The sequence below is a fragment of the Nerophis lumbriciformis genome, linkage group LG18 (assembly GCF_033978685.3).
Source record: "Nerophis lumbriciformis linkage group LG18, RoL_Nlum_v2.1, whole genome shotgun sequence".
Taxonomy (NCBI): domain Eukaryota; kingdom Metazoa; phylum Chordata; class Actinopteri; order Syngnathiformes; family Syngnathidae; genus Nerophis; species Nerophis lumbriciformis.
In genome coordinates, this window is record NC_084565.2 from 14,606,701 (window position 1) to 14,622,493 (window position 15,793).

At 39.3% G+C, this 15,793-nt stretch overlaps 1 protein-coding gene across 1 annotated transcript in view; it reads left to right on the forward strand.

Annotated features, from left to right (window-relative positions):
* The window catches only part of LOC133617632 (polyamine-transporting ATPase 13A3-like), a 124,038-nt gene that overhangs the window by 95,683 nt on the left and 12,562 nt on the right, over positions 1-15,793 (forward strand). The window contains exons 26-31 of the mRNA XM_061977721.2: positions 1,591-1,663; positions 1,781-1,952; positions 4,242-4,423; positions 10,131-10,219; positions 10,424-10,504; positions 10,694-10,783. Of these exons, the coding sequence (XP_061833705.2) occupies positions 1,591-1,663; positions 1,781-1,952; positions 4,242-4,423; positions 10,131-10,219; positions 10,424-10,504; positions 10,694-10,783 (687 nt within the window). The remainder of the gene's footprint in view (positions 1-1,590; positions 1,664-1,780; positions 1,953-4,241; positions 4,424-10,130; positions 10,220-10,423; positions 10,505-10,693; positions 10,784-15,793) is intronic.

Here is a 15,793-nt window from a genome sequence, read left to right on the forward strand (position 1 = left end):
TATAAGGTGGTATTATTAAATAATGGTATACTTGTTTGGTTGTCAAATGTTAAGGTGGTATTATTAAATAAGTGTCGGTGTTGAGCAAGACGGATAATCAGCATTTCCGTTTTCTCAGCGTGAAGATGCAAAAGGTTACTCGACATCCATTGTTCAATTGCATTTAGACATGCCTCCAGGTGATTGTTTAATTTATTTTATACACGCCTCCAGGTGACTACAACCTGGCGTGTTGGTCAGCTTTAGGGGCATGTAAAGGTGGGTGTCATCAGCATAACAGTGAAAGCTAGCACCGTATTTGCGTATGATGTCACCTAGCGGTAGCATGTAGTTGCTGAAGAGTGCAGGGCCAAGAACCAAACCCTGTGGAACTCCGCACGTTACCTTAACATACATTGTTATGGGAGACGCACTGCATCCTTCAGTAAGATATGACTTAAACCAAGAAAAGGTTAAGTCTGACATACCATTATGTGTTTTGATACATTCTAATAAAATGTTATGATCGACGGTATCGAAAGCAGCGTTAAGATCAAGTAGCAGCAACATGGATGACGCATCAGCATCCATAGTTAGCAATAGGTCGTTAGTCATTTTTGCAGGGCTGTCTCCGTAGAGTGATTTGCCCTGAAACAGGACTGAAAGGGTTCACAGAGATTGTTAGATGCTAAGCTGTGCAACAATTTTTAGGAGCCATTACATAAATAAATGATAAATGGGTTATACTTGTATAGCGCTTTTCTACCTTCAAGGTACTCAAAGCGCTTTGACAGTATTTCCACATTCACCCATTCACACACACATTCGCACACTGATGGCCGGGAGCTGCCATGCAAGGCGCTAACCAACAGCAAGGGGTGAAGTGTCTTGCCCAAGGACACAACGGACGTGACTAGGATGGTAGAAGGTGGGGATTGAACCCCAGTAACCAGCAACCCTCCGATTTCTGGCACGGCCACTCTACCAACTTCGCCACGCCGTCCCACATGACACACACCAGGAAGCAGTGACCGGAAGCAGCGACCGCTCTCTTGTGACAGCCAACATTTTAAGAAGCTATGAATTATCTCTCATGCTTTAAAAAATATTTGTCCACACACAAGAGTCTTTTTGCTAATATTTACAGAATACGTAGTTAACACATCTGATCTATCTTCCTAACACACCTGCTACACGAGGGGACTTCAGGAGGTACTTAACTCGCCTCCCTTCAGGGAAGGGGGAATAATATCAGACGATTCGACTGCAAGGTTGATAATCGAATCAGACTCCTCTAAATGGAATCGTTGAACCTTCAACTTTTTGAAGACAGCCCTGCAACAAATGAAAACAAAACAAAACATGTCACTCTTCAGTTTGCTGAGCATAAGAACAAACATCATCGAGACCTTGCTGCCAAATGTGCCAAATGTGATTTTATTTGATAAAATATATTCTGAGACACAATGTGGTTACATTCATTATAACCGGAGTATAAGTGTGTCTTAAACTATATAATAATGTTCATAATAATGGTTCAAGCATAGTGTGGAGAGCACCTTCTTGTGTCTGATCATGTCCTTTCTCGGTTCCTAATCATTACCTTTCTAGATTCCCAGCTGGTTTGGAAACCTTCAGTTTGTGTTTATTGACTACGGCATTTGTTTATTCATTCCCTTTACAAGTGAGTAACATTGTGGAAATGACACTTTGGTTCATGTAAAATCTTGATGCTTCAAATGTGCCGCATTGAAGGATGTCCTTTTTCAACAAATACTACTCTTTCAACATTTATGTTTAGTGAGTCTGAACCCGGCATGGAAGAAGCTGGTGCGACGTACCCCGCCATCCAGTTTGATCACCGCCCAGATGCTCTTCTCAATTTTGTCTCAGGTCGTCAACGTCGCGCTCTTCCAGTTTGGGGCCTTTTTCTTTGTACGGCAACAGAGTTGGTATCATACAATTGACCCAAAGTGAGTAATTCTAAGTATGATTCTGAAATAGTCAATTGCTGCTAGTCACAGGGTTTACACTTCGACACCACCTGCAAATAAATGACTGTTGTGATTATTAGATTAGATTACTGTACATTTAATACTTATCACATATTCATACATTATTACCGACATTGAGTCTGATCTACTTAAATACCAAGTAACATGCACTAAACAACGTGTACAAAATAGTAAATTGTGTGTACTATTAATGGGTTAAGGGTGAACTTCTCATACTGCGTGTACAACTGATAACACATTTAAAAGTGTCAGCAGGAGACCTCCCTCTGAGGTTCTCAGAGCTGAGGTGGTTCATATGGTTTTAGGATGTCAGAAATGTTCTTTGGCAGAAGACCAGTGACCTAAGCAATGGACTAATATGGTCATATTTCTTGGTTTGAGTCAGGACTCAAGCAGCAGAATTATGGTTGTACTGCAGCTGCTTTACAGCTAATTTAACCATTTGGTCAGAGACGCAGTTACCAATTCCAACAAAGTATGTCCTGTGATCGAGATAGGACTTCAACCAGTTTGGAGCAGAACCAGATATTCTTCACCCAGTTTTCTAAAATCTGTATTAAGATCGTATGGTCAACTGTGTCAAAGGCAGCTCTCAGGTCCAGCAGAACCAAGACTGAGACTTTTCCTGCGTCTGTGTTCAGGTGGACATAATTTGTCACATTGATCAGAGCAGTTTCAGTGCAGTGGTGAGAACTAAAGCCTGATTGGAAAGTATCAAACACATGTTTCAACAAAAGAAAGTCATTGAGCGGTTGGTGTACAAATGTTGCTAGAACTTTGCCCAAGATCGGCAGCTTTGATATGGGCCGATAGTTGTCCTGTACTGTGGCATCTCGACTACTCTTCTTTAGGAGGGGCTTCATAACAGCAGTTTTTAAGGCCTTTGGAAATGTTTCAGTCTGAAGAGAGATGTTAACTAGAGAATTGTGGTAACAAACTGCTCGGTGCAGACTTTAGAAATCTAGTGGGTAACTCATCAAGGCAGCATGTGGATGGACTCAGACTATGGAGGAGCTCTTCAACTTCTTCAGTGACAGGAGTGACATGTGCTAGGCTGCAGAGTAACTATTTTTTTCCTGGGAATTATTGCATTTTTAATGCCTTAAACTTAAGCATGGAAGAATATTGCAAACTCATTGCACTTTGATGTAGAAAAGACTTCTATTGGACGTGAAACTAGAGGGTTTGTTTATTGTTTACTCTAGCAAACAGGGCACGGGAGTTGTTACTACAGTTTGTGATGATATCAGAGAAATATATACACGCAAAGTCTGGTAGAACACAATAAACTTTTCTTTATAAATCTCATAATGAGCTTGGAGCTTTGATTTTGAATGAAGATTGTGCGTGTAATACTGGATGTCACCATGGAGATACTAATTTTCTGCATGTCCGGCATTGTGCTCCAACCTGTGGTGTCTTGTTATGTTGTGAACATGTAGCACACAACTATAGTCCATGCCACATATTGTGGACTATAAAGAAGCGCAATATAGACTAGAGAACCTATTTTTTTAAGGGTGCAAAAACACCAGCAATAACTGCGATGGTGCACTGGAATGATCTAGAAGCAAAAACATGCACGTTGAAATATTTTTTTATACAGGAGATATATTAATAAAATATCTCCTACATGAATAAATTCACACCATTAAAAAAAAAAAAAAAAAAAAATTCTGCCGTCTCCAAGACATTCAAAAACTTGAAGGTAAAATTCCTGGGCAGACAGATATTTTTACTTCTGACAGAGATATGTTATTTTCTTTCTCCATCGTCTGTCATTGCAGCGATCTCCTTCTGATGCAGCACATCCATTTGTGTGTAACTGTGACAGTTTTTGCGCAGGTTTCAAACATGCTAAATATAAATGTTTCACTCCGTTACATGGAGTTTTATTCCGATTGCGGCATTTAATCACATAATCATTATATTTATTCACACTACAAAACTGTCTGACGGGGCTGAGAAGCAATCACAGTCAGCTGGATGGGGTGGAGTTTGGAAAGATTTATTTTCAAGAAACACTCAAAAACTGTCTTAAATATTGGTCTGTAAAGCTAAATGTATGCGTAATTTTGACCAAAACACAACCATTACAGGTTATGTAGACCCCAAGGAAGTGTTTTAAATATAAATTAGAATCATAACATGACCCCTTTAATTCTTATGCATACACACATTACCATAGTTTGTGTATTCATTGTAAATACAACTGAATATTTACAAACTTTCTCTCCTGTATGACAGAGTCTGCAATGAGTCCAGTGTCAGTGAGCACAGCCCCAACACAACTGAAGAAGATTCAGACGACTTCAACTCCAAGATCTTTGAAGGCACCACCCTCTTCTATGTCTCTATCTTCCAGTACTTGATTGTTGCTGTTGTCTTCTGCAAAGGAAAGCCTTTCAGACGACCAAGCTATGAAAACTGTAAGACACACTTTATTTTTCACAATTCATATTTAAATAGAATGTTTTCAACAAAGAATAAGCTTCCAGAATTGACTCAGTTTTCTCGAATAGGTTAAAAAAATCCGTAACAGGTTAAAATGATTTATTCAAAGCATTTTGCCTTCTGTAATTATCATATATGAATATATGATATTAAATTTATTGCACAATAATGTTTTTTGTTATTAGCCTGACCAAAGCCTTGATGATAATATTTTTTGGTTATTAACACATGATTTCATATCATTTGACAAAGTGTATCCTGTAGGTACGTTAGATATAATTATTGAATATATTAAAATCAAGAGTAAGATTTTTAAATCAGTGTATTTGAGTGTTGAGCCCCATAATCAAAAAGGTTAAGAACCACTTAATTACTCTATACAAAATATGCACGGATTATATTTAGGTGCTTCTCAATAAATGAGAATATAAAATTAAAAAGGTCATTTGTTGTAGTCTTTTGATGTAAATAGTGAAACCCTTACAATAAAGTATGTCGTTTTTTAGTTTCTTGATCAATTTTGTGATTATAGCTTATGGCTAATTAAAAATAAATCAGTATCTGGTGAAATTAGAAAAACTGTCAAAAAGCTCTATATTGTAAATTATTGGTTTGCACTGCAAAAGCTTCCTAACCCTCAAAGGTGCCATATAGGGACGGCGTGGCGCAGTGGAAGAGTGGCCGTGCGCGACCCGAGGGTCCCTGGTTCAATCCCCACCTAGTACCAACCTCGTCATGTCCGTTGTGTCCTGAGCAAGACACTTCACCCTTGCTCCTGATGGGTGCTGGTTAGCGCCTTGCATGGCAGCTCCCTCCATCAGTGTGTGAATGTGTGTGTGAATGGGTAAATGTGGAAGTAGTGTCAAAGCGCTTTGAGTATCTTGAAGGTAGAAAAGCGCTATACAAGTACAACCCATTTATCATTTATTATATGTAATAATGTGGCTGGAAATGGTACTGCAATCACGTTCAAAATTCTGTAGACCCCTCCCTCTCTCTCTGACTGAGATTGCCAGATGCGCGGCCGAATCCAGCTCGATCCACTGGGCTACTCCAAGGAACTTCAAACTTCCACTACCTCTTACTAGGAGTTAAGGTGCCGGGACCATAATAGCTGAATAGACAAGCGTTTTGTTAATAACAAATCTCTAACCAAAACATTTTACACAGAAATTACGCTATTTTCAGGAAGAAGTACGTCATGCCTGCGTACAATATCACAACAATTGGAAATCATATGGTTAAGAAAACAAAGACTAAAACAAACTACAACCAAAGCTAGCAATGGTTATAATGGTGAAAATAAGTAGGGCATGCTTAGCAGCTTAATGTACGCCCAAAACTAAAGAGGATACATTTTACCGAGGTATGCCTATAGGCTACACCAGGGGTCGGCAACCTTTACCAGTCAAAGAGCCATTTTGACCAGTTTCGCAAATTATAGATAACAATGGAAGCCACAAAAAAATTTTGAAATTTTAAATGAAATAACACTGCATACAAAATTTTCTTTTTGCTTTGTGCTATGTATAAACCAGGGGTCTCAGACACGCTGCCCACACCTTTATATGGAATTTGAAAGCTGGTGCGGCACGCAGGTTTTAAATGAATGGCGCTTGTAAGAGTCATGCGTGCCGTGATGGTACAGCATATAGCACCCACTATAACCAGAGTGCCTGATCAGCCACACGTTGTATGGTGTTTCCGCTAGCTCACGAAGGTGACAGCAAGGCATACTTGGTCAACAACCACACGGTGGCGGTATAAAAAAAACTATAACACTCTTACTAATAATGCGCCACACTGTGAACCCACACCAAACAAGAATGACAAACACATTTCGGGAGAACATCTGCACAGTAACACAACATAAACACAACAGGACAAATACCCAGAATCCCATGCAGCACCAACTCTTCCGGGATACATTATACACCCCGCTACCAAACCCCGCCCACCTCAACCGACGCACAGAGGGGGGGGTTGATGTGTGAGGGAGCAGGGTTGGGGTGGGGGCGGGGTTTGGTGGTAGCAGGGGTTTATAATGTAGCCCGGAAAAGTCAGGGCTGCATGGGATTCTGGGTGTTTGTTCTGTTGTGTTTATGTTGTGTTAAGGTGCAGATGTTCTCCCAAAATGTGTTTGTCATTCTTGTTTGGTTTTGGTTCAAAGTGTGGCGCATTATTAGTAAGAGTGTTAAAGTTGTTTTATATGGTCACCGTCAGTGTAACCTGTGTGGCTGTTGACAAAGTATGCCTTGCTGTCACATACGTGTGCAAGCAGAAGATGTATATTGTATAACAAGTGTTGGGCTGGCACGCTGTTAATACAGATTGTAGAGAGCGCCAAATGTTGTATCATCATGGCACGCCCTTATTATAGCTGTAAGGGTGAAAATCGGTGAATATTAATCCCGGGAATTTTCTGCGAGAGGAACTGAAATCCGGAAGTCTCACGGGAAAATTGGGGGGTTCAGCAAGTAAGCTGCTGAGCCGCATCAGAGTGATCAAAGAGCCGCATGCGGCTCCGGAGCCGCGGGTTGCCGACCCCTGGGCTACACAAATGAGGAATTATTTTATCATGTGATTTGGCTGTCTCCATACGTTTCACATTGCCATGAATGTGCTAATGTTGGAACCCATGTCCTCAGCGTATCAGCCTATTGACAAGAAAATAGGCACTGACACTACCCATATCCACATAGGTTTTACTTGTCGAAAATATATTTTGCACCGTCAGTTGGAGCACACATCGACATACAGGCTAACGGGCATATATTTCCCCCATTAGCCTATATGTCGACGTGTCATTGACCGGGCTAGCATGCTAAGCATTACACTAGGAGCACCATCACACTAAGCATTTGTTGCAGGAACATACTAGCTTTGTTAGACAAGATCATAGACTGTATTGGACAATATAGTTTACATACGAAAGGTCCATTTCCATTTATTACAAGTAATAAGAAAACGTAAATGCCTGACTTACCTATCAAGGAGGAAATTAGCAAGTTTGGCGTGCAATGAAAAAATCTTCTCCCCCTTCAATCGTCTCCATCTTTCAAAGGCATCCCCGATACAAATCCTTGTTTTGTTTCGTTTCTGGCTTTGTCATGAATAAGTTGAGAATTGTACAGAGGCTTTTTAGATTTACTGAGGTCTGACATCTTTAGTGACTTCACCAGTTGCAGTAGCCAGACAAAGAGGGCAATGCGTAACTGGCAACCTGGATGTGACACACTCACGGGCTTTCTAATTGGTCAAGGGTGAGACATCTAAATGAAAACAACAAGATTTCGGGGCTGTACGTCTAATTTTGAAATGAACATATCCCGGCTGAACTACTGTTATCAGTTATAGAGGTATTCAAAAAGAACATGATTGATTAATGCCTTTTGACATATCAGGTTAATTTAATGATGACTTGACATGAGATTATTACATTTGGCTCATTTAAAGATCCCGTTTGCAACTTGCTCACAGTCACATTTTTCAAACCAGACAATATAACAAGGACACCACTGTTTGGCTTATGTTATCTTGAGTGGTTCAACAGAACATCTACCTTATTTTTCGGAGTATAAGTCGCACCGGACGAAAATGCATAATAAAGAAGGAAAAAAACATATATAACTACTACATATCTAACCTACTCAGTGGCCTAGTGGTTAGAGTGTCCGTCCTGAGATCGGTAGGTTGGGAGTTCAAATCCCGGCCGAGTCATACCAAAGACTATAAAAATGGGACCCATTACCTCCCTGCTTGGCACTCAGCATCAAGGGTTGGAATTGGGGGTTAAATCACCAAAATGATTCCCGGGCGCAGCCACCGCTGCTGCCCACTGCTCCCCTCACCTCCCAGGGGGTGATCAAGGGTGATGGGTCAAATGCAGAGAATAATTTCGCCACACCTAGTGTGTGTGTGACAATCATTGGTACTTTAACTTTAACTTTAACTTTATAAGTCGCACTGGAGTATAATTCACATTTTTTGGGGAAATTTATTTGATAAAACCCAACACCAAGAATAGACATTTGAAAGGCAATTTAAAATAAATAAAGAATAGTGAACAACAGGCTGAATAAGTGTACGTTATATGATGCATAAATAACCAACTGAGAACGTGCCTGGTATGTTAACGTAACATATTATGGTAAGAGTCATTCAAATAACTATAACATATAGAACATGCTGTACGTTTACCAAACAATATGTCACTCCTAATCGCTAAATCCGATGAAATCTTGTACGTGTAGTCTCTTACGTGAATGAGCTAAATAATATTATTTGATATTTTACGGTAATGTGTTAATAATTTCACACATAAGTCGAGTAAGTATAAGTCGCACCCCCGGCCAAATTATGAAAAAAACTGCGACTTATAGTCCGAAAAATACGGTATATTTCTTACTAAAATTGTAATGCTTTTCCCAATTACTAATAGTATTGAGAAAAAAAATAACATTGGCCCCAATAATTTGTTTGGCGTTCAGGCTTGTCTCTCCCTGCTGTCCTGTCAACACACACAACAAGCATGTGCACACATACAATAGCAGGCCAAGAGAAGCAAAGAACAATTTGCAGCCATGTTGTTGTTATGATAAAGTATACAACAATGATCCAAATTTTTTATCAGCACGTGTACGTACGTCATCAGAATCAGAATCAGCTTTATTGTCATTACGCAGGGTAACAAGATTGAGGCCATTCCATACAGTGCGATGTGTGCATGCAAGAAAACAATGTGTAAATATATAAAAAAAAAAAATTTTAAATGAAAAAGAAAAATGACCTAAAAGCTGTAAGTGGGCGGGATATAATGCTTAAAACATATTTGGAAAATGTATGCCCTCTTAGACAACTGTGTAAATGTTTAAAACAGCCCATTTAATATGTCTCTTATTCTAAATTAAATTCCTGAACTCATCTCATTTGTGTATGATATTGTATGTGTGATGCACCTGTAGCATACATCTTCACACCAGGTTGTGGTAAATTATGACGTTAAATCTAAGCAATCAAAGTGATATATGTAGTTTATTCTATATTTTCTCCTATTCAATGTCTTAACCCCATGCGTGACGTCAAATTTGTTTGTTGTTGATACGTATTTTTGGTTAATTGACCCAATCTGACCGGTACACTATTTGTCAGAATTTCAGTTTGGATTTGGCTTTTCAGCGTTCACATTATTTTTTTTTTCCCAAAATTGCATATAATTGTTATTATTGAGGGCAGCACGGTGGAATAAGGGTTAGTGCATGTGCCTCACAATACGAAGGTCCTGAGTTCAATCCCGGGCTCGGGATATTTCTGTGTTTAGTTTGCATGTTCTCCCCGTGACTGCGTGGGTTTCCTCCGGGTACTCCGGCTTCCTCCCACCTCCAAAAACATGCGCCTGGGGATAGGTTGATTGGCAATACTAAATTGGCCCTAGTGTGTGAATGTGAGTGTGAATATTGTCTGTCTATCTGTGTTGGCCCTGCGATGAGGTGGCGACTTGTCCAGGGTGTACCCCGCCTTCCGCCCGATTGTAGCTGAGATAGGCTCCAGCGCCCCCCGCGACCCCGAAGGGAATAAGCGGTAGAAAATGGATGGATGTTATTATTGACTGGATATATTGTATGTGCCATAACATTTAGTCTTCTTTTATTAACATCTTCACTTCTCTGTTTTGACTTTCAGGGCCATTTGTTTTGTCCTGCTTTGTTTTGTATACTTTTTTCTTGATCATCATGCTGTTTCCTTTTCCCGCCGTAGACAACCAACTGCTGGTGAGTCTATCTTCTTGGTAGAAAATGCATAGAATGTGATGCTTGGTTAAATGTTTTAGGGGAATAAATGTAGTATTATTTAGGGAAAATATCAAGAGTTGACAGGTTGTGTGACATAAACAAATAATAGATTTATTTTAGAAGTCGACTTTTAAAGCACAAAACTTGTTTCCTTTCCTGACCTGACACTCTTCCTTCCCTCAGATCTCGTGTATTCCCTATGAATGGCGCATTACAATCCTCATCATGGTTGTGGGACATGTTGTTGTCTCTGTCACGCTGGAGGTACGCTCGCATCCTCAAATCTCCACTTAAATGGTTCTCGCACATTTTATTTAGAGAAATATACTTACATCTGCTGATCATCATCATTTTGGAATGAATCACATTTTCAAAAATGTCTTTAATGTACATTTGTTTGGGCTACAACTCAATCAGGATTCTATAGTGATTCCCATGTTCAATTTATCACAGATTTTGATCCATGACACCTTATGGAGGATTGTTAAAGCCAAACTCAGTGCAAAGCAGACCACCAAAACACCCGCTGCTAACACCAAACAGGTTGGTGGGATTTTGATTTCTCTTGATGTGTATTTCTGGTCTTGTCATCCTCGTCCGGACAGAAGGGTGACACGACAGTGCGGCTGGATCAAAAGAGACGTCGGAGACGCTTTTCTGAACCAAAAGTTGCTTTATTACAAGTGCGCATCATTATACAGGACTGCAGTTCCTGGAGGAGGTCAACTCAAAAATGAGGCACTCCTAACTTGGAAAAGCCAAACCATCAGTTGTATATTTCTTCTTCTTGTCTCTGTGTGTGTGCTAGGTCAGGAGAGCGAATCGTGACCATAAAGGGGATGTTTGTGTGTTAAGTGTTTGGAAAGACAACAGGTGCCGGTCGTAACTTAGATTCTGGCATTAAGCTAAACATGTAGTCTCTTCTCACGGATAAGGCCATCACCTTTGCATAACGAGGTCCAAATTTATTGCCTTTTCTTCCGCGACAACTGATCCAATCCACACGCAAATGTTAATATTAAAGGCCTACTGAAACCCACTACTACCGACCACGCAGTCTGATAGTTTATATATCAATGATGAAATCTTAACATTGCAACACATGCCAATACGGCCGGGTTAGCTTACTAAAGTGCAATTTTAAATTTTGCGCGTAATATCCTGCTGAAAACGTCTCGGTATGATGACGCCGGCACGTGACGTCACAGGTTTTAGAGGACATTTTGGGACAGCATGGTGGCCTGTTATTTAGTTGTCTGTTTTCATCGCAAAATTCCACAGTATTCTGGACATCTGTGTTGGTGAATCTTTTGCAATTTGTTCAATGAACAATGGAGACAGCAAAGAAGAACGCTGTAGGTGGGAAGCGGTGTATTGTGGCAGGTGTTGTGCCGGATAACGCACCCCCGCCGTATAATGCACCCTTTGACTGTTGTGCCGGATAACACAGCCGGTGTTTCATTGTTTACATTCCCGGAAGATGACAGTCAAGCTTTACCATTGGCCTGTGGAGAACTGGGACAACAGAGACTCTTACCAGGAGGACTTTGAGTTGGATGCGTAGACACGGTACCGTGAGTACGCATGCAGCTGCAGCTTCCAAACATTTGATCGCTTGCCCGTACGTGCGTGCCGCTATGTGCATGTCACGTACGTAACTTTGGGGAAATATATGTGCGTATGAACTTTGGGGAGGTGAACGGTACTTTGGGCTGTGGGATTGAGTGTGTTGTGCAGGTGTTTGAGTTGTATTGGCGGGTTATATGGACGGGAGGGGGGAGGTGTTTGTTATGCGGGATTAATTTGTGGCATATTAAATATAAGCCTGGTTGTGTTGTGGCTAATAGAGTATATATATGCCTTGTGTTTATTTACTGTTGTAGTCATTCCCAGCTGAATATCAGGTCCCACCCGCCTCTCACAGCATCTTCCCTATCTGAATCGCTCCCACTGCCCTCTAGTCCTTTACTCTCACTTTCCTCATCCACGAATCTTTCATCCTCGCTCAAATTAATGGGGAAATCGTCGCTTTCTCGGTCCGAATCGCTCTCGCTGCTGGTAGCCATGATTGTAAACTATGTGCAGATGTGAGGAGCTCCACAACCTGTGACGTCACGCTACTCGTCTGCTACTTCCGGTAGAGGCAAGGCTTTTTTATCAGCGACCAAAAGTTGCGAACTTTATCGTCGATGTTCTCTACTAAATCCTTTCAGCAAAAATATGGCAATATCGTGAAATGATCAAGTATGACACATAGAATGGACCTGCTATCCCCGTTTAAATAAGAAAATCGCATTTCAGTAGGCCTTTAAAGGGCCCTATGTTATTATGTGCCCAAAACTGAAATATCTACTGGTTTGCTTTCTCCTAGATGAATATAAAACATTCACCATATGCAAAAACATAATGAGTTATTAATTCACTTCACTCTCTTTCCCAGCTTTAAAGGCTGTTTCCTACTCTCGCATTGCTCTTTTCTCTGATTATACATACAATCACCAGACACTTCATTAGGTACACCGACCACTGATTGAGGTTTGTTTATCAATGTTTTAAGAACCTTCAGTATTGACACGGGACTGTTTGAACAAAAAAATCTAGTAAGTTAGGTTTTAGCGTAAGTTGGCTTTTTTATCTAAGCTATAGTGTAACTATAACAACAACTCACGCTGAATATGTACAGACATACAAAATACCGTAGTAAAAATACTGAATATAAGATTAAAATAAAAAAATACAACATTTATTTCTGTGGTTATTTTACACACTGGATGGGGCGTTGCAAGTGAGAGAGAGGCAGGCTTATTTATCATCGTCCATTTCATACTAAAATATATTTTCACATGTTTAATGATCTTTATCCTTTATCTATCTTTATCTTGATGATGGTCGCGACATTTGAGCAGTTTGGACTGGGCATATAATCAATGTAAATTTCTCCACTGAGTATTTTACAATGTCTGATTTCAATTTGCTTTTTGCGATCTTTTTCTTTGACACACTGAGGGATCTATACCGAGTACCGGTATTGCTTGGTACTCTTAAGTGCACAGGAAACCAGTGCAGGTGAGCCAGTATAGGTATACATATATAAGTATCAGAATCAGAATCAGCTTTATTGTCATTACGCAGGGTAACGAGATTGAGGCCATTCCATACAGTGCGATGTGTGCATGCAAGAAAACAATGTGTAAATATATAAAAATATAAAAAATATAAAAGTGCAAAGAAAAGTGTGGAAGAGAACAGTGTACACTCTAAACTCTCTGTACAATGTACACTCTATACACTCTGCGCAAAATGTACACCCTATACACTCTGTACAAATGTACACCCTATACACCCTGCACAAATGTGACCCTATACACTCTGTACAAATGTACACTCTATACAGTGGGAAAAAAACAGGGTGGTTGGTGGAATGGGTTATTGCACCGAAGAGAAGGCAGTTATGAGGGACAATGGGGCAGTCCATTCAGGGTGGTTATGGCCCTGGGGAAGAAGCTGTTCTTTAGCCTGTTTGTCTTGGTTTTAATGCACCTGTAGCGCTTCCCAGAGGGCAGCAGGTGGAACAGGTCAGAGCCAGGGTGGGTGCTGTCCTTGATGATGGCACTGGCTCTGTTGAGGCAGCGGGAGGTGTAGATGTCCATCAGAGATATATAGGTTTATATGTATATAAGTATGTATATAAGTATATAAAGGTATATATATATATATATATGTATATATATATATATATATATAAGTATATAAAGGTATATACAGTATAGGTATATATGTATATAGGTATATAAAGGTATATACAGTATAGGTGTATATACACTGTATGTATATAGGTATATAAAGGTACTGTATATACAGTATTGGTATATATGTATATATATACCAATAGGTATATAAAGGTATATACAGTTAGGTGTGTATATATGTATATATATATATATATATATATATATATATATATATATATATATATATATATATATATATATATATACATATATATATATTTATATATAAAGGTATATACAGAATAGGCATAGTATGATTAAACTTTCTTGTTCTTGTCAAAAGTCTAGCAGCCGTATTGCTTGGTACTCTTAAGTGCACAAGAAATAGGTATAGGTATACATATATACATATAAAGGTATATATGCATATATGGATGTACAGTATATAGGTATATAAAGGTATATACAGTATAGGTATATAAAGGTATATACAGTATAGGTATATACACTGTATGGATATAGGTATATAAAGGTACTGTATATACAGTGTAGGTATATATGTATATAGGTATATAAAGGTATATATACTGTATATAGGTATATAAAGGTATATACAGAATAGGCATAATATGATCAAACTTTCTTGTTCTTGTCAAAAGTCTAGCAGCCGCATTTTGTACCAACTGTAATATTTTAACCCCAAAAACAATATTTTACAGTAATTAAGACAAGACGTAACGAACGCATGAAGCAGCGTCGGTGGTGAACAAAATGGGACACATTTTGGCGATATTACGGAGATGAAAGAAGGCTGTTTCAGTAACACTCTTAATGTGTGACTCAAATGAGAGAGTTTGGTCAAAGATAATATCGAGATTCTTTACCGAATCGCTTTGTGTAATTGTTTGGTTGTCAAATGTTGAGGTGGTATTATTAAATAAGTGTATAATTGTTTGGTTGTCAAATGTTAAGTTGGTATTATTAAATGACTAAAATGGTTGGTTGTCAAATGTTAAGGTGGTATTATTAAATGACTATAATGGTTGGTTGTCAAATGTTAAGTTGGTATTATTAAATAAGCGTATAATTGTTTGGTTGTCAAATGTTAAAGTGGTATTATTAAATAAGCGTATAATTGTTTGGTTGTCAAATGTTAAGGTGGTATTATTAAATGAGTGTATACTTGTTTGGTTGTTAAATGTTAAGGTGGTATTATTAGATAAGTGTATAATTGTTTGGTTGTCAAATATTAATGTGGTTTTCAAACTCAATCAATCAGAGTTGTTTTTTACAGTCCTTAATCACAAGTGTCTCAAAGGGCTGCACAAGCCACAACGACATCCTCGGCTCAGATCCTACATTTACTAAATATTATTAAATATGTGCCGGTGTCTAGCAGGACCAATAATCAGCATTTCCATTTGCTTAGCGTTAAAATGCAAAAAGTTGCTGGACATCCATTGTTTGATTTAATTTATACACGCCTCCAGGTGACTACAATCTGGCGTGTTGGTCAGCTTTAGGGGCATGTAGAGTTGGGTGTCATCAGCATAACAGTGAAAGCTAACACCGTATTTCCATATGATGTCACCTAGCGGCAGCATGTAGATGCTGAAGAGTGCAGGGCCAAGAACCAAACCCTGTGAAACTCTGCACGTGACCTTAACATACTCCAAGGTCACATTGTTATGGGAGACGCACTGCAACCTGTCAGTAAGATAGGAGTTAAACCAAGAAAAGGTTAAGTCTGACATACCAATACATGTTTTGATACGCTCTAATAAAATGTTATGATCGACGGTTTCGAAAGCAGCGCTAAGAT